General features: G+C 39.9%; 1 protein-coding gene across 7 annotated transcripts; it reads left to right on the forward strand.

Moving 5' to 3' along the window:
- Positions 1-5,515: 5,515 nt before the first annotated feature.
- CBR4 (carbonyl reductase 4) lies at positions 5,516-12,780 on the forward strand. Of its 7 annotated transcripts, none has more exons than XM_053940882.1 (6): positions 5,516-6,134; positions 7,981-8,218; positions 8,752-8,872; positions 9,382-9,518; positions 10,116-10,250; positions 11,643-12,780. In XM_053940882.1, the coding sequence occupies exons 2-6, from the start codon at positions 8,077-8,079 to the stop codon at positions 11,819-11,821; spliced, it is 714 nt and encodes a 237-aa protein (XP_053796857.1). In that variant the 5' UTR covers positions 5,516-6,134; positions 7,981-8,076; the 3' UTR covers positions 11,822-12,780. The 7 variants fall into 7 exon arrangements, with proteins under 7 accessions (XP_053796857.1, XP_053796856.1, XP_053796854.1 ...); XM_053940881.1 differs by having other exon boundaries at positions 8,077-8,218; XM_053940879.1 differs by lacking the exon at positions 5,516-6,134 and adding an exon at positions 6,303-6,751 and having other exon boundaries at positions 8,077-8,218.
- Positions 12,781-14,577: the final 1,797 nt, after the last annotated feature.

The following is a 14,577-nucleotide window of genomic DNA, read 5'->3' on the forward strand; positions in this document are numbered from 1 at the left end:
CTTCATAAATGTTATGAATGTCAAGGTAGGTATTGGGGGAATCACTGAGGTATTTCACTTTCACGTATCTCAGATCTGCTATTTCCTGGGTGTTAATCAATATGTTTATGAAAAAAAGATTTTGCTTTGTAGAAGTCCTTAGAATTTCTCATGAGAAGGAAGGTGAAGCATCTACTCTTGTTACTTATTAACTATGTTTTTCTATTCTTCCAGCACAGGCCTTTAGATGAATTTTCTCACCCTAATGAGTTCAGTCTAAATCACTCGGTCAAATCTTCCTGTCTTTATTCCCTGCTTCTTTATGACTTTGCCCATTTCTCCCAAAATCCCACCTCCTTCCCACTCCTCAACAAAGCAAATAGTTTACTGACTGTAAATATGTGTAGATGCAGTAAATTTTCAGAAGACCTGCATCACAGGACCAACGTGGGCAACAATTTAGATTTGCCCATACAATTTGTTGAGATTGAACACCTGAGACTATGATTAGTGATGTGTTATTGTAGGAAAATCGTGACACTTGCACCATTGTAACAGGAAGGAAATTTTATCTGGTTAGACAAAACTGTTTTCTGTTAATCCTAATGTTGATAGCAGTTTTTTGTATGTTCTGGAGTGAAAACCTTTGCTGATGAATACTTCTCAAAAATACTCCTTTTTTTTCCTCAGCAATTGTAGCATTAGTTATACAAATTTTTACAAGATAAATTAATTCTTGAAATTATTTGCTATGAATTTTACTTTGCAGCATATATAAATGTGTAGTGAATGGGAATATGGATGAGACTATGAAAGGCAAAATGGGGAAGTTAAGGATGTTCATATGTGGGATGTGCCCATGGGGAGGACAGTGTGGGAATGCCATGGGAAACTACAGTCCTTTAGCATAAGGCATTTCCCCAGAGTCCTCTGCCCCCCAGTGCAAATGAGCACATGCCCATCACCTGTCAGTTTGTGGTTGTCATCTCCCCAAGTTCTGCAAAGTTCCCCATCATTGTTTCTAATGGTTCCCTCTGTAAACCACTCCTTCCCTTTTCCCTCATTGGCCCAGTTTATGTTACCCCATCCCTGTTCCTCCCTTACACCCTCTTCCCATTGGATCATTTGTACCCTAGTTACTCCTTCCCTCCCCAGTTATATGCTCTGGCCCTTCCTTCCCTGGAGCTCTCGGAGTCTGCCTCCCCTGAGTGTGGTTGTCTCCCTGCTCCTATTTCTGCCTCCCTACTCCTTTGATCAATCCTCAATAAACCCGCTCGGATTCCAGCAGCTCAAGAGTCTTTCCGTCTTCGTGGTGGGGATTTTAATTACGCTATCCAGGCACCCTTGACCAGCCAACTGAGGGTCACCCTGTGGGACTCAGTCCGGGGTAGCCTATATTCATATGTAAAATAAAAGCAAATTATGTGAGACCTTGAGTAGACATTTATAAATGTTTTTTAGCTATTTTTAAGTGCTGTTCCTGGAGCTACTTCATTTCGAGTATATTAGATATAATTAAAAGTAAATTGCCTCTAAGAGAACAGGAGGAGAGTTATTTACTCTGGAGTATTCAAATACTTCTGCAAAACTCTTGGATGTTATTGTACCAGACTTTCAGTGATATTCCTAACGCTTATGAGATATGCAATACACGCCAAAAAAATCCTTTCTAAACAAAATGGTCAGTGGAGACTGCTAGGAGTGACATGTCATTCCATGGTGGTTTCAGCTTTGACTCTTTTCCAGATTGCCTTGCTGGGAGATGCTGACTGCTCTGTGTGATGCACTTTGTAGTTTTGAAAAACTGTCTCTTGAAGAGATGCTGTACAGAAAGCAGTGAGTTTACTCCCTTGATGGATGAGCTGGTTATTTCTTCCTTGTTCCTAGTCCTGGCTTGGAAGTTAGGAGCTAAAAACGGATACATCTGTGGCATACATAAGGAATGGGATGCATGGAGGGAAGTATGAGATTTCAGGACATGCTGAGATCCTAGATTTCATCTCTATAATCCAAAGTCCACTGATACACACTGAGAGTGTCCAGTGTCTGTGATCAGACAGGAGCTGTGGACAGAAGCTGAATGTGTGACAAATGTTTCTTGAACATATTTTTGCAAGGGTGGGTGATGTTGGGGTTGTTTTATTTTAATGTGCCAGGTGCCTCAGGGCAGCACTGGAAGTGAGGTGTTCCATTTTAGCAGCAGATGAAGCAGCAATAATACAGGCTCCTCTCTGTTCCCTTCATGGTGTGCCTGACTGCTCACTGGGAGCAGCAGCAGTTCAGTGACCGTGCTAACTCAAACATGGGCCTCACGCTGACGTGTGAAATAATCCTGGCCGTAGTGGCAAAACCTGTTTAGCCAGGAGGATATGAAAACATTAGGGAATTTGCCAAGGTTCTGATAGCTTTGTTTTGTTCTGGGTTTTGGTGCTGTGTTTTGTTTTTAGAGTTTTCGCAGAGCTTTTATACCTTTCACAGAGGTACCAGAAAGAAATTTCTTAAGAGGAAGAAGTTTTCAATTTTTTGAAAAGGTACCTAAACTGTATAAACTGTATAAAACTTTTATCATGTTGGCATGATAAAAGTTCACTGTTATCACAAAAGAACAAATATTGCAGAAATTTTGCATGGTCTAGAAAAACAAAAGAGACTGCAGTGTCATAAAAAAATATAACTTAAGAGCAAAGGTGTGGCAATTTGGCCACTTAAATATCTGAACTGCTGTGGCTGGGGAAAGTCTGCCACGTGGCAAAATACTGGGAGGAGAGAGTTGTTTTCTTTCTGCCATACAATAAGGCTGTTGGATTTTTCCTCGGCAGTTTATCTCAGCTTTGTGTCACTTGCCTCGAAGGCTGAGGCCATATCAAAGACATTTGGGAATTGCAACATAAAACCTGTTAGTTGTTTATTTATACATTTTGTATGTGCGTATATAGCATATATATATATATGTATAAAATTAGTAACTAGGCTGGATTTTTCCCAAGGTAAACAAGTGCATTCCTGAAGAAAGGGGAACAAAAAGAGACAGCAGCCTCAGTGCTGAGCTGTCCAGGCAAGGTGGAAAATGATGAGGAGCCCTGAGAGCTCATCTAAAACAAGGCAACTAGTCCAGTTACACCCTTTTTTTACTGAAGAAATGTATGGCAATATGTTGACTGTGTGACCTGCCACTGAGTTATCATTTGACCTGGAAAGAAGGAAACCTCTTAAGCTCTTCCCTGGCTTAATTCTGTTCTAAGCCCATGACTCCTGTATCCCAGATACATGCCCCCATCATCAGATTTGCTTAAGCTAGGGAGGTCATCTTTAATACGCCAGTTGAAAAGCAAAATAGTTTCTTGAATGTTGATTTCAATTGATGCTTAATCCCTGGGGTTTTACATTTCTGGACAGTGATCATCTGGCTTGAATGTCAAATCTCCTTGGCTCACTTTAATTTTTTGTTCTGTTCCTATAAATTGAAACGACTTCAGACAGATGGCTATGACAAGCTTGTTCAGTGGTGAAAAACTGAAGTTAGCGGCCATGTTTCCAGTAAGGGAGGAGACTTGAAAGCAGGTTTTCTCAGAGCCAAGTGCTCCAACCAGCGGGTGTTTGTTTCCAACAGGACTGAGCGCATGTGCAGCCAGTCCTCCAGTTGCTTTGTCCCAGGCCTTACACAAAACCCATGTAATGTGGGAGGTACACTTTCACAAGCAGTACAGGGAGCAGTATGAAAATGCTGCTGGACATTAGAGCAGCATTGCTCTTTCACGCGTGACTCTTGGCAGAAATATAAGAGGCCACAGATTCAGGCACCACTGTGGTTAATGATTAGACTCAAGTTCCTCTGTAAATCTTGCCTTAAATCAAAACCCAGGAGGAATTTGAAATACCTGATAGAGGGGACCTCAGTTACAGTGGCCCGTTTTGTGCTATTTTGCTCTGATTTGCGTTTTGTGCTTTCAGATACATCAAGTATCCTTTCCTGTTTGAGACTATTCTGTTTTTTCCCATGCTAATAGAGAAATTCATACTTGAAAGCAGTTTCTCGGCTGTGTGGGAGAATGACTAAAAAATTTTAAGAAAGGAAAAAAATAACTCTCTTAGGAAGAGTATTTTTAATGCCTGAATGCTTTAGGCTTGAGGAAAGACAGCTGCATCATTTTGTACATTGTGGACAGGTTCCAAGTGTGTGTATATACATGGTCACACAGACAGACATACAAGAATTATTAGCTTAAATGTTCACATTAACAGTAATCCAGGCATAATAATGACCAGTATTGAGCTAGCTGTTACAGATCTGGTCATGATAGATGGAACAGGTCTATCAGATCAAGTTCTTGTATCAGCTACTCTTCCCTCAAAAGGGGAGGTAATAATTATGACACTGATCTGTCTCTTGCACTCCACTAGTTTTAATGGGAAATCAGTGTGAATAAACTGGCTCAGATGAACTCTGCTTAATCTGATCTCCTGATTTAACCAGGCATCTGGAAAAAAAAGGCTAATGTCACTTAGGCCAATGAATGAACATACATCTGGTTTTGAACACTAAGTTAATGGACTTAACAGAATTAAACAGAATCTTGTCTGAACTTTTGAAAAGGATATTTAACTTTGTCAACTATAACACACATTAAAACCCCCACACTAAAGTCATGCTTACTCTTTGTCAGCAAAATAGTAACAGTACAGGACAGATTAGTCTTTCTTTAACTTTCTTACAAGTGTAAGTCAGCTGTATGGATAAGGACACAGGTCAGAAATAAGGTAAAGTCATAATTACTTATATTTTTTTCACTTAACTATGAGCATCATATTGTATAAGGACAGCAGCAGGCAGGTATTATTTTCTCTGTAGTATGCACATCTTCAGAAAACATCACTAAGGATCATTTTTTTGCATTCTGTATTGCTTTGCTTATAAGCTTCACTTGAAGAAAAAGCTATCCAGGTCCTTAATTGTGCTAGGTATCAGAAGGTTTGGTCAGAGACTATTCTGAGTCACAGTCTCATCTGTCAGTGCCTTTTCTTCTTTATCACTGGGACCTCCAGGCTTTCAGAATATGGCATGATCTGAAACGTCATTGTATCACAAAATCTCATTCGCTCTTTTGAAAAGAGCTGCTTGCAATCTAAATATGCTTGCTAAAAGAAACTAATTCTCATAATAGCTTTCCTTCAAAATTTTATTTTTCTTGTTCACCTGTTTGCCAATGCCTAAATCTGCTTTTTTCTTCTATATGTAAAAAATAATCTGTGGAAGAAGAATCCCACATGCATAGAACTAATGTTAAATGCTTTACATCTCCCCGGAAACACGTATAATCTGAAATTCTGAAAAAACACCTTTCAAGTCAAAAGCAAGAACTGTATGCTTGCTCATAGAAACTCCAGTAGGATTTCAGCATATTACTCTGTGGAAAATAATAATAACTAATAATAACAATAATAATATTCTCAAAAAAAAAATCTGAAGTGTACTCGTGTACAAAATTGTCATAGCTTTTATTAGTATTCCTCAGGGGGTAAAATTTACTCAAGTGTGTGTGACTTTTAGTTAAGAGTCCAGAGAAACCCCTCCAGCACATCATCAGACATAGAGCATAACTGTAAACAGCATTACTGTTATAACAGAATGGGTTTTATAATATTAGTTTAATTGCATATCATGAAGTTTGCTTTGGTTCCTGAATATGAGCTCTCACAGATGCTTCTGTATTTTGGGCTTATCTGCACTAGTGTGTTTGAAATTTAACTCTGGTACAGTGATGCCTCACACGAGATCCTTGGATTCTGGGGCAAGGATACATGAAAATGAGAGAAACAAAATCCTGATTCATCTAATTGTTTCTATCTATATATAAAGCCCATTTTTCTTCAGGAAGGGGGTAACAAGGGTAGGACTGAGCGCTTCAGCTCCACGCCGGACGCTGTAAAAGGGATTTGCAAAAGCGTAAGGTGAAAGCAGAGGGGCGGAGGACGCGGGCGGTGAGCGCAGGGCCCGAGCCCCTCAGCGGCCGGGCCGGGCCCGCGGCCCCGGCTCCTTCTGCCCTGGCGGTGACGTCACGCCGCTCGCCGTGACGCCTGCGCTCAGCGCGGAGCGGAACCGGCCTGCCCGGGGAGGGAACCGCGCTCCGTGACGGAAGCGAGCCGGCGGCCCGGAGGTACCGGAGCGCACGTGGAACGCGTCCTCGCGTCCCGCTCCTGTGCCCGGGGCGCGGCGGCAGGCGCAGCCCGCGCCTGGCTCGGGGCGGGGGTGGACACGCCGGGACGGCGCCGCCACCGTGGCAGCGGCGGCGCGCGCGGGCTGCGCGTCCCGGCGTGCCCCGCGGGCGCGGCCGGCGCCGCTTCCCGCTGTCCGTGCCGAGGGCTCCGCCTGCAGCCGGGCCCGAGCGGGAGCCCAGCCCAGCCCAGCTCAGCCGCGCCGCCGGCACGGACGGAGGAGGGAAGGAGGGAGGCGCCGGGCCGGACACGGCTCCGGGAGCCCCGCTCGCCCTTGTTTAAAGGTGCCCTCCTTGGGCTGGCAGCCGAGCGCCGTGGGGTGGTGCCTTCGGGGCCCCGGGGTCACGCGTTAAACAGTTTGGCTCTGAAAGAAGAGCAGAAGTGATAAAGGTGCCTGCGTGTGCTTATTGCTCCAAGTATACCTGGTTTTCCCTTCAGTTATTTATCCAGGGAACAGCGGGTCATTAGTCCTGCTGCAGCTTTTCCCTCTCAAGTCACAGCTCCAGGGAGCCTGTATGGCGTTTCTGCTAAAGCACAGACTGTATGTGCTGTGTTGCAGGTAGGCCCTATGCCCCACCTGTGAATGCCTGGCTAATGCACAAGGGGCTTTCTCTGCTCCGAGAACATGCCAGGGAAGGCAGACACGTGGGCTGGCTTCAGGCACGTGTGAGTACTTAGTTAGGGAAAAGGACAGACCGTCTGCTTGTTCAGACTCTGTCACAGAAGACCAAAATTACCGTGCCACTGTATGAGTTGGTGGTGGCCTGGTACACTTAGTACCATGTGCTTTTCTGCTTATCATTCATCCAGAAGGGTTTAATAGACCTCAGTGAGGCCAAGGGTAAGGTCTAAGGACTCGGACACTCTTTAGTGAGGTATTGAATAGCTTCCATATGTGTAGGAGTAACTGAATAGACCTGAAAGAGGATACAGGTGGAGAGTGAAACAGTGAGGGGAAGGTGTGAGAAGAAATGCATAGAATTATCTAATCAGAAAGCAAATTAAGAACAAAAGGAAGTACTTTCCCACAAATAATAAAACTCGTTGCCTCGGGATGAAGACAGTATAATTGGGTTCAAAAAGGATTTATTCAAATGTATGGAAAAATGATTCATTGTTATTGCTTGGATTCTGCCTCTGTCTCCTCAGGAAGTCCCAAAACAGCTGATTTCTAGAGCTTGCAGAATAAAAGATCATTCTACAGAAGTACTTTCTTTGTGTGCTCCATTCTAAACATCAAAGCTAGCTACTTCAGAATCATTTCATATTTCAAAAAGCTTTTTTTTCTTCCTTCAAAAGCAGAAAAAAAAAAAAACAGGCTAGTGGTAAAACACAGTCTGATAGTATTAAACCAGTGTAAATACAATAGTTTCAAATCGTACTCAGTAAATTTGCAGTGCAGTGTCCAACACAGATACTTTGGATGAAGTGAGACCTTGAGGCTAAATGACTTCAGCACAAGAATAATGGTTGCAAGAACAATATAATTACAACCAATACATCAGCTTTGAATAAGCAGCTGAACAATACATTATGGCCTTTAGGTACATAAATCACATAATTCATCAATTGAATAAGAGTTACCATAACTGTAGTATTGGAATGCTAGATTATGTGTGTGATTTTAAAATTTTTTTACTGGTTCAGAAATATTTAAGAATTAACTTTCATTTGTAGAAGTGGTGTCTGATTTAGTTCAGCTGTTTATTTTGAATAAAAAATTAATACGAGTGACTAAAACCCAAATCACTAATTTTGTAACCTGCTATTACAAACTGCTACAAACAGGTAAAGGCTGTGATGTTGACCAGAACAGCAGTTAATGTCTTGCTCTACTGGACATGAAGTTGATGGTTTATTTGCAATTTATGAATTATTTTGAAGATGGGCAAGGTCTGTGCTGTTTTTGGAGGATCCCGTGGGATAGGCAAAGCTGTGGCAGAGCTCCTGGCACAGAAAGGCTGCCGCCTGGCCATCATTGCTAGGAATCTGGACGTGGCCCAGAGCACTGCCCGTAACCTTGGTGGTACGTATGCTGCTGTGCACTTATCTCCTCACTGCTCCGTGCTTGGGTGACTTGTGAAAACAGCGAGTTGTTAAAAACCCCTCCTTGTTTAACTAGATGGAAAGGAAAATAAAGGCTGAGAAATATTAAAAACCAACTATATTGGTACGATTGTGTTTTCATAATAGTTGTTGAGAAAGCAGATTAACTTTTTTATCTGCATAATGAGAATTTTAAGATGAATGGAATTGTTTGGGGTCACAGTAGAGGTGGTGCGAATTGAGTCATCTCAGCTCCTGAACAAGCCAGAACTGCGACCAGTCTGCTCATGCTGAACTTCTGACTTCAAAAGGCAAAAAATATAAACCAAGGAATTATCACATAACTAATGAATACAATACTTGAAAATAGTCTTTATTTAATTGCCTGGGGATTAAATAGGTTCCTTAAATTATAACTAATTCAATATCTGTTTTGCGACTGTGTTGATACATTCTGAAGGTTTATGAATTAAATACAGGTTTTATTGTGACTTTATATATATTTCAATACAGCAGGACATCTGGCACTTAGCTGTGATGTATCCAGTGAACAAGAAGTCCAAAAGACTTTTGAGGAGATGCAGAGGAATTTGGGTCCTATTAACTACTTGGTTAATGCAGCTGGGATCAACAGGTTGGTTACTATAGGTAATTCTAGATGAAGGCAGCTCGCTGTAAGGTGCTCTGGCCCTTTGTGCTTAGCAAGGGTGTTGTTAATGAGCACATCTGAAAACAATATTAAGTGCTTGCCAATATTTTGTTCCTGATGGCAGTAAAATGCTATATGATACAGCTTTCACTATAGTTTCTGCATTCTGAGTTTGACTTCCTCCTCTATTCTTTCTTCTGCTTCTTCCCCCAGAATGGTCCAAAACAGTGCTTGATACCACTCTGCAAAGGAGGCTCTGTGTCCAGAAGCATGGCTAACTTGTTTTTTGCTATGTGTAGTTCTTACAGTGTTGTAATTTTGAATGCTTGAATGTATGGAACCACATACACCCCCATTAATATTCTGTCCAACAGTCTTTTTTTTTTTTATGTGCATTTATGACTAAACATGAGTATTTTCTCTGCATTTATGAGTAAACATGATCAGGGGGTTGTTCAGTGAATTCTTTGGGTTTTTTTTGGTTTGTTTGTCAGGGATGGTTTGCTACTGAGAACCAAGACTGAAGATATGATAGCCCAGATTCACACTAACCTTTTGGGAACAATGTTGACATGCAAGGCTGCTGTAAAGGTCATGATTCAACAGCAGGGAGGTGCTATTGTCAATATAGGTAAGTTGCTTGTGGAGTTCTGAGTACTAGTCTTCTAGAAATGTTTAGCAGGTGTAATGTGTTACATTGCTTGTTACAATTTACTTGTTTTCCTTTTCCTTGTATTTAGATATTCTGCAATTAGCATTTCTTCATGGATGCTTATTCTTTTGTGTAATTTCAGCAGCTTCTAGATAGCTTTTTTCAGTAATAAACACCTCAGAGTTTATATTTTATTAAAAAAAGAAGCTTTGCTATTCTTAACCAATTCTTTCAATATCTATATACACCAGCTGCTGGCAATTAACTAAGAATTGATAGGTTCAGTCAGTTTCTTTCTTTCTTTATTTAATCTGGGCAAGGATACTTTTTTTTAGAAAAGCGTTCTTTTTACTCTCCTGGTGCCTGTCGGTCAGCATAGATACATGAATTGTACAAAAATCACAACTAATTGGGAGATTTGCTTATCCTAGCAGGCTAAAGTGCATAAAGTCATGCGTATTTTACTCTTTTCTTGTGATCTCATTTTTCATTCCAAGTTTAAAACTAAAATGATAAAGCTAGTACAATGTTTCAAGTTGCCCATTTAATCTTCTCTTTGATTTTCCTTTATTTTAGGGAGTGTTGTAGGACTTAAAGGCAACTCTGGTCAAAGTGTGTATAGTGCTACCAAAGCAGGATTAGTTGGATTTTCACGCTCTCTTGCTAAAGAAGTAGCAAAAAAGCAAATCCGAGTCAACGTTGTTGCTCCAGGTTAGTTTTTAAGGAATTCCTGCATCCTTGACTGTTGCAATTCATTAAGACTGTGGATATTTCTTGTACTCTGAAAGTAACTTCAGACTAATTTCTATTATTTTCTTCAGCTTTGTAAGTAAATATTTTTAATATCTTTTGTTTGTTTGTTTAATGTATAGAACATTCTTTTAGGAAACCTTCAGTCTTTTTAAGAGTACACCAAGAAATTTGGAAAAGTGAGTCTACCGATTCCTCTTCCATTATTACATAATAAATGTCTTTTTTTTTTTCCCTTTGGTCCTTCTTCAAAACTTGCTGTCCTTGCAGATGGAAGGATTAGATCTAATTAGAGACGGAGAGCTACCCTTGTCTCCAGCTAGAGAACGCCTGTTTGTTATTAGGGAAACATGACAGACCATGAGAAAGCTGTCATAAAAGCACCCCTGTCTCCCTGTAGTAAAATGAGGGAGTCCTGAAAGTTATTTCTGTGAGTAAAGGCTGTGATTTTGTAAGATGATCTAATTCAAGCAAACTGCCACCCTTAAGGAAAAATCCCTTCTGTATTTTCTGAATTTTTCCACTCATAACTGTGTACACTGCTGCTCACCTTCTGCTACCTCTGATGCCTTTCAGAATTCTACGTGAACCTGTTCAGCTTGTGAACTAGGCAGGAAAAATACTTTTATTCTTTAGTGAGTTGAGCAGCTCATCCACAGCCATCATAAAGGGGCAGAGTATTACAGTAGGAAGCAAAAGGGAAGCTTTCCCTTCTTGGTGGCAGCTAGAAAGCAGGTAAGATCAGCTCTTTATAAAGCTGCAGCTTTTGTGTAGAGTTGTGCAGCAGTGGGAAAGCCAAATCTCAGATAATGGAAAATTGTAGAAAAGGTCCTTCAAAAATGTCAAGAAATATTCTTCAAATGAGTGCTCAAATAGAAACTATGCAAGCTCTGCCATTGATTCTAAAATAGAATGCAAACACTTTAAAGTCTGAGAGGGTTTCTTGCCAGACATTTTGTGCTCGTATTTTAATTGAGAACATTTTGGTGAAATGAGTATATTTTGTCTTTCAGAAAAGTGATACTAAGTATAGTTTTTTGATTGAAATTTAGTTACCCTTTCTTGGTTGGTTGGTTGGTTGGTTGGTTTTGTTTGGGTTTTTAAAATGGACTTCTATAGATCTCTGCATTTTGATTATTACATCACTGCTTCCAAAAATGAAAGGTATTTTATTGGTGAGATAAAAAAGTGGTTTTGGCCATCAAGTGATGTGGGCTGCTTTGGGAGACTTTAAGAATGGTAGCTGGTGCTGAATCCTGGTAATAGATTTCACTTTGTAAGATTCAGTGGGAAATCCACTAGATAAATTTAGTCAAAGGTTAGGTAACTCTTCATATATCTCTCTGCTCTTAGGCTTTATTCACACAGAGATGACAGCTCATTTGGAAGAAGATCAGTTGAAGAAAGCAATTCTCCTTGGAAGATTTGGAGAGCCTCATGAAGTTGCACAAGCTGTTGTCTTTCTTCTAGAATCCCCATATGTTACAGGGAGTGTTCTGGTTGTAGATGGAGGCTTACAGCTTATGACCTAAGTACTACCTTGAATAAATGACTGCTTTAATTTCATGATGGTAATATATAAATATATAGTAAATAAAGGGAGAGGGTTGGAAATCGTTTGATGATTGATGTACATAATTGACTTGGTCTTATTTAGTCAGAGGAGAAATTCACCAGCAGCGAAGTGCAACGTGTGTGTTTAGCTGCCTGAAAGAGTCTGTGTGGTATTACAAAGTCTGTGTATGAAACAGTTTGAAAAAGATCTGGTTTTGATATAGTGATAGCTTTAATAATGTGCTGATATGTTTTTAAAGCACTGTATTTTTCTAAAGTCCTGTTTGCTAATTTGGGACAGAATGAGATTTTATTTGAATTATCACATTGCACAAAGGTTAATAAAGTGCAGAGACATATTTATTGGGTGGCAGGTATGATTTCATCAAGTTTTTCAAGTAGAGCAAAGATTGTGAACTGCATAGTTTTGCATTCTTATCAGTTAGTCCCTACAAAGTAGCAAAAAGTTTCCTTTGAGCTTTGTTTGTTTGTACCTAACACTACAAAGCTAGGAACTTCTAGATCTTCAGGCATACCTGAGTTGCCTTTAGAAGCTTTAATTATATGCAATGTGTTTTTATAAAGACAAAGCCTACTCAGTTCCATTCCTGTATGTATGTACAGCACTCACTCAATCCAGTGGCTCTTGCACGTGTCTATTGAAGGATTGCTACAGCACTGGAGCTGCTAATCCTCTCATACTCTCAGCTTGAGCTGCACATTCACTGCTGAACACTATGGCTTCAGACCTTGCTCTGTAGGACACTTTGCAAGGACTCAGAAGATGTTTAGAACATGTGTCACTTCCAGAACAAAAAGTCAAGGTGTTCTGTGTTTTGCTCTGTATCTTCATGAACACTCAGTTCAGCTGTTAAGTTGATGCTCTCTCATATATATGAATAGTCAATAAAATAGCCATTTATTTTATTCAAAGCAACTTTTGAAGCAGAGTAATTATTCTGCTGTAAATTATTCTGAGTGTTCCTGTCTTGCTGAAAACTTACCAAATGTTTGACCTCAGGCTTTTCTACTGAGCTTAAATAATTTTTGATAATTGATGTTTTTATTATCTCTGAAGAAAACTATGAATGTGGTTCAGGACCTTCACCTCTTAACTCTGGTGTTCATTGCATCATGATCCAGATGTTGATTCAGCTTTTGAAATTACTTTCCGTCTTGGCACACACCACAATACAGAAAGAAGAGATCTTGCTGATGATAACTGAGTCTTTAAAGTCTGAGATTTTCTTCATTTGTGCAGCTGAGAAAATTTGTCTTTGTGCCAGAAAACAATGCATGTTCAAGCTTCTTGCAGGTATGTATTGAGAAATAATACAAGCAGTACTTGTCTGATCAGGAGATTTTACAGTTGGTTGTGCTACTCACTTTGGAATATATAATACCACTAGAGGTAATCCTTCCAGGAGTCCTTATCTTCCTGTTATCGCTGTTATGTGTCATATGTGTCTTTGCACCAAAAATATAATTGCTAATTATCTTTTTCCTTGATAGAAGGAGTTGGCCAGAGATGATGTGAAATTTTTCCAAGGGCACTGAAGGTGAGGAAGGACAGCTGGTACATTTTCACTAGTCAAGCAGGAATATGTCAGTGACTTGGCTGCTGCCCATACCCATCCTTGGTATTTTACAAACAAACCCTGTGTGACATATCTTGACCAAAAGCCAAATACAAGAAACTAGAAATAATTCACTTTTAGTAAGTTCTGATCCAAATTATTATTATCAATTTTTTGTTTGTTTGTTTTTCTTTTGGTTTTTTGTTGGTTTGGTTTTTTTGGGTCAGGGAGCTGTTAAATAAGTCATTAGCAATGGAATTTTTAGTTTACATTTGCAATTAAAACCTGAAATAATGCTGTCAGAAGAATCTCAGCATGCCACAGAGTAATTTCTTTAAAAAGTTCCAGTACATACTATGTTTTTATTATTGCTGTTGCCATAGGGCCAGACTGAAGTGTTGGTAGCTTTAAATCATACCTCTAAAAAGCTTTTGCTCCCTTTTCTTCAAACTGGTAAATTAGAACAGAAAAGTGATTAACATAATCTTGGTTCTATCTGGCCTGGTCTGATCTGGTCTCAGGGGAAGTAGGGAATGTGCAGAGTAGGTAACAGATCAGGTGTGTGTCTCCTTAGAAGGCTCCAGTACCTCCAGCAGTTTGTGACTGAGATATTTGAACCCACTAATGGGTAACTCTGGTTGAGGCCTGCAGGCATTAAAAACTGCCCTCTGGTGCTATCTCTGTTTTGCTTTTGAATTTGTAGACCTCTATCTTATCCTGCCTGCCTTAGTTGTTTTTGTTTCGTACTGAAGAGTCATATTTCTTTTAATTGCTTGTTGCTGGAGAGCTCTTTCATATCTTAAATTGTCTTTTTTGAACTTTGCTTTACTCTTCCAGTTCCTCAAGTAAGGAGCACCAGGTAGAACTTCTTGTAGAATTCACTGTGGATCTATTTTTAAAAAATTGAATTATTTTATGTTTTGTTTTATATTGTTTCTAAAAATGATGCCTAGGTGTTTTGCTTTTTCCTAGCCTTTACACTTAGATTTTCAGAACAATAATTCAGTCCTGAATAATTAATGGTCAACTTGGAGTTGATTTACATATATATGTACAAAAGTCTGAATTTTTGTATTTTTTTTCAGCATGAATTGTTTTCAAATATCTGCAATGAGTTTGGTTTGCTGGTTTTAACATCTATTTCCTCAGTGAAATGG

This window comes from Vidua chalybeata, chromosome 4 (genome assembly GCF_026979565.1).
Source record: "Vidua chalybeata isolate OUT-0048 chromosome 4, bVidCha1 merged haplotype, whole genome shotgun sequence".
NCBI lineage: Eukaryota > Metazoa > Chordata > Aves > Passeriformes > Viduidae > Vidua > Vidua chalybeata.